The 15,056-nt window shown below is 46.5% G+C and overlaps 1 protein-coding gene across 1 annotated transcript in view; it reads left to right on the top strand.

Annotated features, from left to right (window-relative positions):
- The window catches only part of TTC17 (tetratricopeptide repeat domain 17), a 32,871-nt gene extending 18,946 nt beyond the window's left edge, over positions 1–13,925 (top strand). The window contains exons 17-25 of the mRNA XM_075281136.1: positions 8,989–9,117; positions 10,192–10,436; positions 10,547–10,709; positions 11,974–12,094; positions 12,173–12,332; positions 12,407–12,490; positions 12,791–12,910; positions 13,146–13,289; positions 13,717–13,925. Coding sequence (XP_075137237.1) covers positions 8,989–9,117; positions 10,192–10,436; positions 10,547–10,709; positions 11,974–12,094; positions 12,173–12,332; positions 12,407–12,490; positions 12,791–12,910; positions 13,146–13,289; positions 13,717–13,848 — 1,298 coding nt within the window. The 3' untranslated portion in view covers positions 13,849–13,925. The remainder of the gene's footprint in view (positions 1–8,988; positions 9,118–10,191; positions 10,437–10,546; positions 10,710–11,973; positions 12,095–12,172; positions 12,333–12,406; positions 12,491–12,790; positions 12,911–13,145; positions 13,290–13,716) is intronic.
- The last annotated feature ends 1,131 nt before the right edge of the window (positions 13,926–15,056 follow it).

Here is a 15,056-nt window from a genome sequence, read left to right as displayed (position 1 = left end):
TTCTCTGCATGGTCCTGGGGATGTTTCTGAGAGTGAGAGACACAGTTATGGTGGAGATTCTCCTCTACTTACTGTGGACGGCAGGATGAACTGCAAACTAAACCTATAGCATGCAGAGGAGAAAAATATGGTGTGTGCATTTCACAATAATATTACGCAGATGTAAGTATTAGGTTGTGTTAACATCCGTCGCATGCGTTGGAGGTATACTGTATATCAGCCATTGGCCACTATAAGGAAAAAATGCATGCTATGTTTTTTTTTATGTTTTAGTGGCCGGCTGTATAGGAAAGCTTAGTCTGCTGCAAAGTATGAGATGTGAACAGAAAACGGAAAACAAGGCTCCATTGGTCTTATAGTGTAATAATAATTTAGCAGCTCCATGTAGATATTGCCTTTACCTACGTGTTATGCTGCCCCCTGGTGTGGTGGACTTGTTATGGCACTGCCTGGTATTCTGCTGAACATCCTCCTAATGCAGGGGTCACAACTAGTTTTAGTAAAAAGCCTCTTACCTAAATTTGAACTTGCCACTCCCCAGCTAGCGAGACTCAACACCTTATACACTGGGCTGTAATGGTGGCTGACCGGTCCTCATCGATGCATTGCATCTCATGACAGTGGGCCAGCATTGGGCATCCCTGTCCCCAGCACCCCTACGCTAATGTGTCCCATGCTCCGCAATCCTCTTATTGTGCACATATCTAATAGAAATCGGCACACTAAAAGCAGCAGGGGGACATTCTGAATGTGACCTAATACAACACCAGGGGGCGCCCACCATATTAAGTATGTCACAGCAGTGCCTAGACACAGGAGCAAGGAAATGCTATATATCAATAATAAGCAATCTCCCCCTAGTGGTGACTGCAGAAGACTGCTGTGACAACAAGGGGTATATTTGCAGAAACCCCAGGCGTTAAAAGAACACATCCACCTTATAAGCTGATGTATATTGCTATGACCTCTCGTAGCTCACCAGTTCACACAATGAAGAGGTTACAGCACTGCGGCCATGTCAGTCCTTCCCCGCACAGGTATAGTCAAGGAAATGTAGTTGTGCTGCTTCAGCAGGTGACAGGGGCGCTGCAGGGAAGGGGCTGCTGTGCTGAATTCATGCTGTGACCCCCTTCCTACTTAGGATCAGTGAGGGTCCCATAGGTCAGATCGCCATCGATCAATGAGTCGAAATTTCCTTGCAATATTCTATTATTGGAAAGGGTATAGATAACCCCTTAGATGCTGGAGACTCACCTAATTGGGTGTCCGTATAGTACATAGTCAGGCTGAGAGCTGGGCATATAGGAAGGGGTTCTTGAGATGAGACTGCCCTGACCTTACTCTACCCACCCTAACAATAGTGCCGCAATGCTTTGTGCTGTGATTTACATATGGTGCTCCAATGTTGTGAGTATGGCCGCCTTTTCTAAGGGTGACTTAATCCTTTCCCTTTCACTTCTATGGGCGTTCACTTAGAGGTTGCACTTTGGAACTCCCATAGAAATCAGTGGACAGAGCCGAATTTGCACGGCCACCTCTTCTTTCAGAGACCAAGTGTCCCCAGAACCAGTTTTTGACATGGTAGCCGGTCACGGTGTCTCGTGTGGCTGTGTTGTATATGAGATGTAAAAGACTTGAAACTGATTTGGTTAATACATGTATCCCACTAGAGGAGCTTTTCTGTATTGTCCTGTACCTCTGTTGCTCATCCTGGAAATCCTTGACTAACTGTGCGTGTTCTCTATGTACAGGTTGTGTGTCTGATACTGTCCCCATTGACCAGATGAATGACATGAAACCCCTGCAAAATCTATAATGAGACCCCTACTTACCTAGTGCAATATGTTATATGGCAAATGGGACCTATAGGGGCCTGGTATAACCTGCTACTGATCCACCTCCAATAGTTACACCCCTGCCACCAACAAGTAGCATGATAAAATGCAGCAATTTATCCATACTTTTCCAGGAGGAATAACAGAGGCACTGTAAGGGTATGTTCACTCGGAGGAAAAGATGGCGGAAACATTTTCTGCCATGTGAATATTCCGTGCTACGATGGAATGCCGATGCAGCATCATGGGCCTACACTGCATCGTGTATCAAGCCACGAACGCCACGGCTGATTCAGCCGTGGAATCCATGGCAAGATAGGGCGTCGCTTCTTTTTTCCCCCACTACCAGCTAGCAGAAAAAAGAAGCGAGCGGCTCCCATTGAAGTCAATGGGAGTCGTTTTTGGCGGCGTATTCCACGTCAAAATTCGCTGCCAAAAGACTCTGTGTAAACAGACCCTAAGGGCTAGTTCATGCGGGGCAAGTTGGCTATGGATTTTGACGCAGAATCCGCCTCAAAATCTGCTGCTCCCATTGACTTCAAAGGGAGCCGCTCGCTTCTTTTTTCTGCTAGCTAGTAGTGGGGAAAAAAGAAGCGAGCTGCCCTATCATACCGCAGATTCCGTGGCTGAATCAGCCTTAGTGTCCGCGGTACGAGGCTCCGGCTTAATCCATCGCAGAATGCCACAACGGAATGTGTGCACGCGGAACCCCGTGTGAACTAGCCCTTACACGTGTTCTATTTGTGTACATTGTATAAGTAAAGAGTATTTGTACTGTAAGTATTTACTAGAACAGAAGGTAGTCCCTGAGGTAGTGATGTAATACCAGACACAGCCACATGGATCAGGGTGGTGCTGTTTAGAGCGACCCTTTAGGCTTGGTCTATACGGTGACCAAAATTGTCGGCTTGCCCTTCGATTGGACTAATATTAGTGAATAGAGTCACGTTGCACTCCCTAGTGTGACATGAATGCCACTTCTTGTCACTTAAACATTAAGGAGTTCTCAATCTTTTCGTGACTATGACTTGCAGTCACAGCACCCTTGGGGGATTACAATGTGACCTGGTGGTCCTTGGCGGCGGCCGCTGTCATTGTGTAGCCCTAGCCTTGGAGAATCCTTTTATGAATGACCTCTTACGGATGTTTTTGTTGTATACGGTGACCTATAATATACACCCCGGCTTCCATACCGGTGTGGGACTACAGGTCTCAGCAGGGCGTACTGGTAAGGGAATCCTGGGACTTGCAGTTGTCTTTTCTATTGTCCTCTCCGTTCTCTCCTTCCTCGCCGTCCCCTCCCTCCTCCTCCTCTGGCTCGTGATCTCTGCTGGATGCCGCGCTATCTGAGGCCATTATTAATATTCCGGGCACGGCCGGCCTCGCTATATGTAGCAGCAGAGCGCCATGTGTGAGAGGCATCAGTAATCACATTTTCTAGTCTCTCATCTGCACACGGGGTTGGAGAGTTAAATTTAGCTCAGTGTTTGGGCCCGGAGAGCGGAGGGAAGTCACTTCTGTTCTCACGTCACAAATTGAGCCGCAGCCAGTGACAGAAGGGGGATATGAAAGGAGCGGCACAGGGGAGTCGCATCGAAAATAAGCAGAACCCCATTAATTATTGAGCAGACTATTTATAGCTCCTCTCCCTTTGTGCTGAAAGATGTAAGTCGTATATACAGCGCCCCCCACCTCAACCCACCGCCCACCCGTACCCACCGCTACGTGATGGAAATGGATAGTCTGATAGGTAGTCAGTCATCACCTAGCCAAAGATGTCATAGCTGGGAAAATGGCAAAGAAAGGATAAACCCAGGGGGCGTCTGAGGACAGGGAATGTTATATGGTCCTTGTACAAAGGAGAAGTATTATAGTAGTTGTACATAGGGGGCAGTATTATAGCAGTTATATTCTTGTACATAGGAGCAGTATTATAGTAGTTATATTCTTGTACATAGGGGACAGTATTATAGTAGTTATATTCTTGTACATAGTAGTAGTATTATAGTAGTTATATTCTTGTACATAGGAGCAGTATTATAGTAGTTATATTCTTGTACATAGGAGCGGTATTATTGTAGATATATTCTTGTACATAGGAGCAGTATTATAGTAGTTATATTCTTGTACATAGGAGTAGTATTATAGTAGTTATATTCTTGTACATAGGAGCGGTATTATTGTAGATATATTCTTGTACATAGGAGCAGTATTATAGTAGTTATATTCTTGTACATAGGAGCAGTATTATAGTAGTTATATTCTTGTACATAGGGGGGCGGTATTATAGCAGTTATATTCTTGTACATTGCTCCATCCAGTGTAGTAGTGTAGGGTGTTAATAATCTTCCACTTTTTTCAATTACTTTTATTATATTCTGTGACATTGATGTTACAAGTGACTGAGTTGGCTTCAGGATAATGTTCCGTTCGGTATATGTAGGGGAGGGGTATTGACAGTTTCCAGCCGTACGGGCCCGACTAGTGACATCACAGACTGTGCCATCGTAAAGTCTCGTCTGATGAAGAGCAGGAGAGACGTAAATTGCCATTAAGCGGCTTCAATGCACTAAAAGAAAAAAAATTAGCGTTTCCTTGATGTGAACTCCAGGGCTAATTTTAGCCTCCAAGGCAGGAGCAGGAATAGCGCGTCACCGCTCTCATGAATTACACATCTTCTGCCTCGTCGCTGCTTGTTACATATAAGTGTAAAACTGATTGTGGTTAATAGGGGAGCGGAGGCTGCGTCCGCCTCACCCGGGTAGTGACGAATATCTAATGGCATCGGATCACAAGCCTCTTTAATCCATTATATATCACAACGCGGATCGGAGACTTCATCAGTGAACTTCGTGCAATTGGCAAATTTACTAAATTATACGTTTGGCTCAGCGTTAAAAAAAAAACTGCAATTTAAAAACGTGTTAAAGTAGAAATTAAAAATTTGGTTTATCGTCAATGTCCTGGATCATGCAGGGTGTGGTAGGTATGTGATAGGGTTGCAGGATTTGGGGGGGAGCAGACACTGTATCCGGCAGTCATTGCAGGTCCGATATCTGGGTTCATCCGGGATCTGGTATAAGATATATCGGACCATATATGTAGGGTTCATGGGAATTTAGAGTAGCCACTCACGACTAGTCATTATACTCCTATGGTATAATAAGCAGAGGCCCGGGGAAGGTTCGTCCAAAATAAAACACACCGATACTCACCTTTCCTCATTTGTATTGGGTGTGCTGTCTTCACCCATCGACCCTTGCTCTCTCTTAAGACATCTTCTCCAATGTCAGGCACTGCAGGGACACTGCTAAGGCCTGGGCTTGTGTCAATGCTGTATAGCATTGGTGCACCCCAGGTCAATGTGGATGTCTATGACATGGGCTTCAGTGGTGACCTCAGCCTTGTAGAAGATGCTCGAAGAGGCCGGTGAAGACCAGACACCCAGGAGAGATGAGTATGAGACATTTTATTTTGTCCACTCCTACCCTGGACCTCCACTTTGTTATTTTTGGGGGTCTGCAGAGATCCCAGGGAACAGACCAAACAGGTCTAAACTGGCAGACGATCCTCATGAGTACCCGCCATAATATTACAACCAAAGTATAGCATTGTTTATCTGAAGACCATGGAGTCTGTCAGAGGTGGATCTGAGTGTCTGTGTCCTAAATTGTAACGGCTAGGTGATGGGTTTAGAGTGGTTCCTTGGCAAGTCTTGTGGGGTGTTCCTGGTAGGGGGTAACAGTTATTGACTGCCCGAGATAGAAATGTCTGGTCCTGCAATTATGTCCCAGGCAGATTTGTCAGAGATTACAGATCTGGTCTGATTAGACACTGGGTCCTTCCACAAGAGGGCGTAAAAGTGCTTCTTCTGTTGTGCAGTATAAAGACTCTCAGAGGCTACTTTTAGGTAGTGTAACTGCGTGAGACTGCGTTTTGCTCAGTTGACAAACTTGGAGGGGGAGGGGGGTGCGCATCATGGGATTGATAGTGCTCTTTATAAACCAATTGCCTGCATCTAGGATAGGGGTCGGCAACCTTCGGCTCTCCAGCTGCTGTGAAACTACAACTCCCAACATGCTCCATTCACTTCCATGGGAGCGCCAAGAACAGCAATGCAAGTATGCATGCTGGGAGTTGTAGTTTTAGGTCATGTTCACAAGGAGGAAAAGGTCGCGGAAACCTCTTCCGCCGTTTGAACATTCTGCGAGGTTCGCCGAGATGGAATACGTTGTAGCATCGGCATACCGCTCCTGTGTAGACCCAAACGAATGGGCCTACACTGGAGCATGTCTCACGCCGCAACTGAGTCAACCGCGGAATCTGCGGCAAGATAGGGCAGCTCGCTTCTTTTTTCCGCTACTAGCTAGCAAAAAATAGAAGCTACGGGCAACTGAAGTCAATGGGAGCCGTTTTTGACAGCGGGTTTTGAGGTGGATTCCACGTCAAAATCCGCTGCCAAAAAACTCAATGTGAACAAATTCCAGCTGATCTGGAATTTTCAGACCTAGCTGGAGGTGTTGCAGCAGTGGTTATGTGACGGCACACACATGGCGACTATGGATGGCCCAGACAGACCTCTAGTAGAGAAAATTGTTTCCCAATATTTCGTTATCCACCATCCAGACACAGGGGGCGCCTTCATTACACTCCCTTTCTTTGCTTGCACTATATCCAGGCACTTATCATATGATCAGAAATCTGGTGTCACGGTATCCATTACACGTCCGGGCATTGACAGCCAAAAACCTGGACAGTTACAGACTAGAACCGTATCCCATGTAGTAATGGATCCAGGTTCTGTTTGGGATCTGATGATGGTCGGGTTGGAGTATGGAGGCCTTGTGGTGAGCTCTTCAATCCTGCCTTTGCTGTTGAGCGGCACACTGCCCCCTGCTGGTTTGTGTAGGAGCCATCACCTAAGGACAGTCGGTCACCCCTAGTAGCGATACAAGGACACTAACAGTGATAGGTACGGGATATCCTCTAGGGTTCCTCAGGAGTGTCTCCACCATATTACAGCACGACCTGGCCTTCCCATTCACCAGATTTATCACCAATCCAGCATTTATAGGACTATCTGGGACAGTAATGGCAACACTTTTGGAGACCGAGAGCCCAAACTGCAACTCAAAACCCACTAATTTATCACAAAGTACCAACACGGAAATTAAACCTTAAAGGGATTCTACCACTAAAACACTTTTTTTTCTAGTTACCACGTCGGAATAGCCTTTAAAAAGGCTATTCGTCTCTTACCTGTAGAAGTGCTCTCCGCCGCGCCGTTCGTTCAAAATACTGGTTTGTACCGGTATGCTAATGAGTTCTCTCGCAGCGATGGGGGCGTCCCCATTGCAGCTCGAAAACTGACCGCAGCGCCGCCTCTCCGGTCTTCTGTATCCTCCCCTTGCCTCTTCAGCGTCTGTCGGACACCTGCGCAGTATGCTCTCTGTTCGGCGAAGATTGCCGAACGTACTGCGCATGCGCGAAAGTTCGGTGCCCGCACTATGGCTGGGATCGCAATTTTGCGCATGCGCAGTACGTTCGGCAATCTTCGTCGAACAGAGCATACTGCGCAGGCGTCCGACAGTACGCTGAAGAAGCAAAGGGAGGACACCGAAGACCAGAGAGGCGGCGCTGCGGTCAGTTTTCGAGCTGCAATGGGGACGCCCCCATCGCTGCTCCTGCGATGGGGACGCCCCCATCGCTGCGAGAGAACTCATTAGCATACCAGTACAAACCGGTATTTTGAACGAACGGCGCGGCGGAGAGCACTTCCACAGGTAAGAGACGAATAGCCTTTTTAAAGGCTATTCCGACGTGGTAACTAGAAAAAAAAAAGTGTTTTAGTGGTAGAATCCCTTTAATACTGTGCGGATCCACAATTGTGGACAGTGACGGACGGTCTGTAATAATATCACTTGTCTGCTATAAAACAGATACTATGTGATAAAAATAGTGAAGGTCCCCCACACAGTACAATCTGCTCCATGGTGGCCCCACACAGTATAATCTGCTCCACAGTGTCGCTCACGCAGTATAATCTACTGCAAACTGGCCCCACACAGTATAATCTGCTGCAAACTGGCCCCACACAGTATAATCTGCTGCAAACTGCTCCCACACAGTATAATCTGCTGCAAACTGGCCCCACACAGTATAATCTGCTGCAAACTGGCCCCACACAGTATAATCTGCTGCAAACTGACCCCACACAGTATAATCTGCTGCAAACTGGCCCCACACAGTGTAATCTGTTCCACAGATAGGTGCCCACAGAGAGGGCTCGGAGTGCCACCTCTTGCACGTGTGCCATAGATTCGCCATCATGGATCTAGGACATCACCATCCTACAAGTGTGCAGTATCTACAGACCCAGCTGTATACCTGTACACCTCCAAGTCCTGCCGTATCTCATCTTGTATCCAGGCTAGAGGTTCCCCCAGGGTCCTAGAGCCACCACCCGATTGTCCATTTTCCCCAATAACCTTCTCTTATGACTGTAATATTGGGGTCACTTCCATAGATCATCATTACATTACACTGAGGACGGTTCAGGCCAGGGCACGCGGTATGCGGTATGTTTTTTGTCAGTGAGTGTACCTGATGTTCTTTCTGCCTTTGATGACTTACTTTGCCGTTTGATGTGATTTTCCTCTATAGAAGGCAGGATACGATGCGTCTCCTGGCAGGCACACCAGACGGCTGCGTGCGGGATGATTGGGATAATTCTGGTCACATGACTTGTAGTATATGGCAGCACACGGCACTGAGTCATGTAAGGACACATAATTGGCTCTTGGCTTTCTGCCGCTTGTCATAGCGTTTAGGAGTCATCTGAGTGACTGGCGGCCTACGTAACGCGCCACGTCACCGTAAGACCTGTGAGCACCTCACTGTCTGCTGACGAACTTTCCTGCTTTCTTTCGGTGCTTGTTACTAAATAACCCGGTGCCTTTCCTCATTGACAGACGTCGGTGCTGGCGGAAAATTCTGCTAATGTACAAGTCATGTGAAGGATGAGGAGTCCTGGGGGTCATCTTAAAGGGGCACTGAGCTGCTGATGTCATAACATGCTGGGGGTTGTAGTCTCCAAATAGTGGGGGACTCCTGCAGTGTCCTGTATCCTTCATCTGTAATTTGGTTCTTGCAGGGCACTGCCATGCTGAAGGCAAAGGCCACGACACACAGAAATATTTCCAAGGGTACACACAAGAGGATGACAAAACTACCCAGGAGGAGCGGACAGACCCCACTAGTGGATCTACATTACATCTAGAAAGTAAGTGTATGCCTAGAGAGGGCGCTATAACTCTACACATAAGTGTATGGAGGGTGAGGAGTCCTAATACAAAAGTACATTATATATCCTGTACTCATCCTATGTACACAGTGACTGCAGAATAGTGAGCGCAGCTCTGGAGTATAATACAGAATGTAACTCAGGATCAGTACAGGATAAGTAATGTAATGTATGTACACAGTGACTGTACCTGCAGAATAGTGAGCGCAGCTCTGGAGTATAATACAGGATAAGTAATGTAATGTATGTACACAGTGACTGTACCTGCAGAATAGTGAGCGCAGCTCTGGAGTATAATACAGGATCAGTAATGTAATGTATGTACACAGTGACTGTACCTGCAGAATAGTGAGCGCAGCTCTGGAGTATAATACAGGATCAGTAATGTAATGTATGTACACAGTGACTGTACCAGCAGAATAGTGAGCGCAGCTCTGGAGTATAATACAGGATAAGTAATGTAATGTATGTACACAGTGACTGTACCAGCAGAATAGTGAGTGCAGCTCTGGAGTATAATACAGGATCAGTAATGTAATGTATGTACACAGTGACTGTACCAGCAGAATAGTGAGAGCAGCTCTGGAGTATAATACAGGATAAGTAATGTAATGTATGTACACAGTGACTGCACCAGCAGAATAGTGAGTGCAGCTCTGGAGTATAATACAGGATAAGTAATGTAATGTATGTACACAGTGACTGCACCAGCAGAATAGTGAGCACAGCTCTGGAGTATAATACAGGATAAGTAATGTAATGTATGTACACAGTGACTGTACCAGCAGAATAGTGAGTGCAGCTCTGGAGTATAATACAGAATGTAACTCAGGATCAGTACAGGGTAAGTAATGTAATGTATGTACACAGTGACTGTACCAGCAGAATAGTGAGCGCAGCTCTGGAGTATAATACAGGATAAGTAATGTAATGTATGTACACAGTGACTGCACCAGCAGAATAGTGAGCGCAGCTCTGCAGTTTCCAGGTTCAGTATCTCCTCAGGGTAAGTGACGATGTTTTCTTTGTATTTCTTCTCTCCTCCTCATCCAGATGTCATTATGGCTGAAAACAACAACACAGAGGAGTCGGTCCCTGAGGCTCCAATATCTGATGAAATGTTGGCCCTTGTGGATGAGTTTGAGAACTCATGGCCCCTTGAAGCTTTTGAGGGGGCCCTGGAGCTAAAAGGTCGGCGTATGGACCTGCAGGGAATAAGGGTCCTGAAGAAGGGGGCTCAGGACGGTCAGTCGGGGTCCTGCTTTGGAGATTGTGATGATGATGAGGAGGCTGAGTGGGTATGTACTGGGGACATAAGCGGAGCGGAGAGGTGGCGGTTCTTTTTTTCTGCCGTTTTGATATTTTTCTCCATCTTTACTTATTATTATTCGTCTTTTTTATCTTGTAGATTACTTTCCAGGTAAAACGCGTAAAGAAGCCAAAAGCAGATGGCTCCAGTGCTACAGACCTTTCAGAGGCCATTGGAGAAGACGTCATTGATGGTGATAATGAGGACTATCAAGCTGCACTCGAAATCAGCGGGCCAAAAATACCTTCTCCGGGTCCTCAAGGTAAACGGCCTCATCTGAGCAGCCTGTCCTCAGGGGATCCGAGCGCTGGGGTTTTGGGTTCTTGAAGCCTTTTCTAATACAGAGAGATTGCTTTATGCATTAACGTGACACCAGCTGCTGCAGAACCTCTTATTGCAGATTTTATTAAATGCAGAACAAAATACACACACACCGCTGCTTCAGAACTTCATAATATACGCCTAACGTCTGTTGGTCACATGGCCCTGCTGCTGTTCCGTCTCCGTTACTTTAATGGACTGAGTTGTAGCATTGCCGTGCGACCATCTGATATGATGTCACTTCCTTTGAAGAAGAAATCACCCGTGTTTTTCTTTGATCCTGCCCAATCCCTTTAAGAGTCAGTTGGTGGCATCTGTTCTTTAATGATGGATTCATATAAAAATCGTATAACAGCTGAGGTGTGTATTGAGGTTCCGCAGTAGCTGAGATGTGTTATGATGATCTGCAGCAGACATATCACAATGCTCTGTAGTGGAGACTATATTAGGAGGTTCTGCAGCAGCTGAGGAGTACATTAAACAGGATGTGCAGGATTATACAAAATACGATATACGAAAAGATGCCTTCACTGACAGTGATGACGACCTGGAACATAAAATGTATATAGAAAGAAATTGGTCCTGTTCCCTCCACTAGGAGGAGCTAATGAGTCTCGGTAATGCTGCAGTTTTTCCTGCTCTTGGCTGAGAAGTTGATACATATATATGCGACCTAGACAATGCTCTGTGAGCTAGACATAGAACTGTATACAGCCTAGACAATGCTCTGTGAGCACAACATAGAACTTTATACAGCCTAGACAATGCTCTGTGAGCTAAACATAGAACTTTATACAGCCTAGACAATGCTCTGTGAGCTAAACATAGAACTTTATACAGCCTAGACAATGCTCTGTGAGCACAACATAGAACTGTATACAGCCTAGACAATGCTCTGTGAGCACAACATAGAACTGTATACAGCCTAGACAATGCTCTGTGAGCTAAACATAGAACTGTATACAGCCTAGACAATGCTCTGTGAGCTAAACATAGGACTGTATGCAGCCTAGACAATGCTCTGTGAGCACAACATAGGACTGTATGCAGCCTAGACAATGCTCTGTGAGCACAACATAGAACTGTATACAGCCTAGACAATGCTCTGTGAGCCACACATATTCTCATCCAATGTATGTCTTGATGACCATTGGGTCTTGGGTTTCTGTTCTGCATCATTTGACTCTTAAGTTTTAACCCTTTAGGCAGGAGACCCGACTACCGTAGCCTCGGGTGGCCGAGTCCTGACGAGTGCCTAAAACTGCGCCGCGTTGAACTGTCCACCGTGGCCAGCACCTGGCTAGCAGTGTCGGCGAAAAATATCGAGTAAGTACAAAGGTTTGCCGAATTCTTTAAGGGATTATTTAGGAATGATATCTTCTGACGCTGCTTTGCCCCTTTTAGTATCACAGAACACGTGGACTTTGCCACACAGCTGCAGGAACCTGGCGTAGAGCCTCAGTGCAATGCCAACCTGCCGCCCAGCATGCACACCCTGGACCACCTGTACGGCGTGGCCAACAGGGCCGCCATCCACTATACAGGGGAGAGCCAGCTGAAGGAGGTGAGTGCTGGACGTCCTCCTCTGCCTCACCAGGGGCTCGGGGACCTCCGACTAACAACTTGGTCCTTCTCCAGGTTTTACAGAACCTTGGCAAGGACAAGTACCCGCCACAGTCCCTGGAGCAGGTGGGCACCAGAATAATGAAGGTGCTGGAGAAGGTGAGTCTCTGGGGATTGTACAATGTCGGGGATGATCGTGTTAGGGCTGTGATTGTACGGCAGATATACAAACCCGTTTCTGCAGCTTGGCCTTACACCGCTCTCCACGTCCGCCATAGAGCAATGTCCGTCATGTTGAAGGGTCTTGTTTGTGGACTGGTCCATTACACCCCAACACTATAACCCCATCAGGAACGGTACAATAATCCAGGACAGTATGTGATGTAATAATGCCGCAGGACGGATGATTGAAGGTCTCCGTATAATACAAAGCGTTTCTTGTGTTTTCTCCTGTTCTAGAATCAGACCTCGTGGGTATTGTCCAGCATGGCGGCTTTATACTGGAGAGTTAAGGGTCAAGGGAAGAAAGCCATAGACTGCTTACGTCAGGCTCTTCACTACGCGCCGCATCACATGAAGGTCGGTCTCTTATCCTCCTTGGTATTAATAAGTGGCCGCGTTGCCCTCTATGTACCTCCACATTGCTCTGTAGCGAACTACGCAGGTACCAGCCCTTGTGCCTTGGACGCCATCTTGGGCGTCACCACTCAGAATTAAGTAACAGGAACTGCAATTCCCCCAAACCATCGCTATGGGGTCTCTGGAATGGACGCCATTATAAAATTGCCTAAAAATGTCCTTCTTGTCTTTGCAGGATGTACCACTCATCAGTTTAGCGAACATCTTCCACAATGCCAAGTTATGGAACGACGCCATCATCGTGGCTACCATGGCGGTGGAAATAGCCCCACACTTTGTGGTGAACCATTTCACACTGGCGAATGTATACGTAGCAATGGTGAGACTAAACCGCAACCTCGGGGTTAGCTTTGGTCTTTCTCTATGTTGGTGTGCTGTGAGGTTTGCTGTGTTGTCCCCTAATTCGGGGATGGGGTCAGGACAACCATTGGGCCAAAATATTCCTTTGTAGATGGCCGTTGACTTCTATGTAGACCATGGACGTCTATGGTGCGGGTGACGTACTGACTCCCTATAGGGGAATACCGGTATGTCTTTGGAGTATGGGAGGAAATCCACGCAAACACGGGGAGAACATACAAACTCCTTGCAGATGTTGTCCTTGGCAGGATTCGAACCCAGGTCTCCAGCGCTGCAATGGTGCAGTGCTAGCCCCCGAGCCACCATGTTTCCCCCGATCCCTTAAGCTTTGACACTTCTTTCCAGAACCCTCTCCATCACCTAACCCCATGTCTCTGTGTCCGTAGGAGGAATACGAGAAGGCGATGCGATGGTACGAGTCCACGTTGGAACTCCAACCAGAATTTGCCCCCGCCAAGGACAGAATCCGCGCCATTCAATGCCACCTGCTAATGAAGAAGGGGCGACGTAGCCCCTAATCCTCTTCTCACCTATTATAATTTTTTTCTTCTAAATGGTTATCTTATCAAAAAAATCTGGGCCGACGGAAGAAACTGACGGGTAGAGGGGGTCTCCTCGGGGGCGGGGCATAAAGGGGCGGGGACAGCGGTGCATCCAGATGACTCTATACGGGAAACCTCCAGTATGTCTGACATTGTGGCGAGATTTTGCGTGGACTTAATAATGATACTTAATTTTTTTATTGTCATCAATTTGGATTTGAATAATTTCTAAATTTATTTTATTTATTTTTTACATTTTTTTTCCCAATTCAACCCTAAAACGGCGTCGCGACAGCGTAATATCTCGTAGTTCAATGATACCATGTAGAAAATCCTATACCTATGTTACTCTGGGGTAATGCAGGGTGAGGGCGCCCAATAGCACTGCACTTTAAAGGGGCGTGCCAGAATGGACGTTTTATTTAATGTATCCATTTAAAGGGATATTCCACAATTCCCTGAGATAAGCGGTTGCCGGACACTACCGCTTCCACTTATCTCCCCCATCATCGTATACTCCGGCGGGTGGGTGTCTAATACAGTCTGACATCTTAGGTAAGGTTATGACATATCCACTTGAGACTAGTTTTAAGGGTCTCCAGACCAGCGTCATCCTAAAACCATGGTAAGAAACACACTGGGGACATTGATTTACCCCCTCCTTCTTGTTCCAAGACATAATATACAGGATTTGCAACATTGACGGCAACTGATCAAAATTATGACCTGTCACTTTAATTAAGCCCCACCCACTTGTAACACCGAAACATGGAGAAAACCAGCATGTGCCAAGTCTGTCTGTGGAGCTTTCAGAAGCCGAGACATACTGATAAATAGACCAGTTTGTTCGGTTTTCCGTTTTTATTTGCTATTTCTAGGTTAAGTGTTCCTTTAAATGACGTCTTAAAGGGGTGGTCTAAAATTTTAAAACAATAGAACTACAAAGCTGCGCTTGTGTACAGGGTGTGCGGTGTTACAGCTCAGCCCTATTCACATCAGTAAGGGTGAGTTGCAATACCAGATACAAACTGTAAACAGGGGTGGCGCTGTTTTTATAAGAAAGTAGCTTAAAATTGTACACGTCACACATAATGTAAAGAGTATCACGGTCGCATTAAAGGGGCATTAAACCTAAGAACGTAGAACGGCATTAAGAATCCTCTGGCCGCTTTGGTGTTAAGTTG

This window comes from Leptodactylus fuscus, chromosome 7, assembly GCF_031893055.1.
Source record: "Leptodactylus fuscus isolate aLepFus1 chromosome 7, aLepFus1.hap2, whole genome shotgun sequence".
NCBI lineage: Eukaryota > Metazoa > Chordata > Amphibia > Anura > Leptodactylidae > Leptodactylus > Leptodactylus fuscus.
The sequence above is the reverse complement of the archived record's forward strand: the minus strand, read 5'-3'. Positions and strand labels throughout refer to the sequence as shown.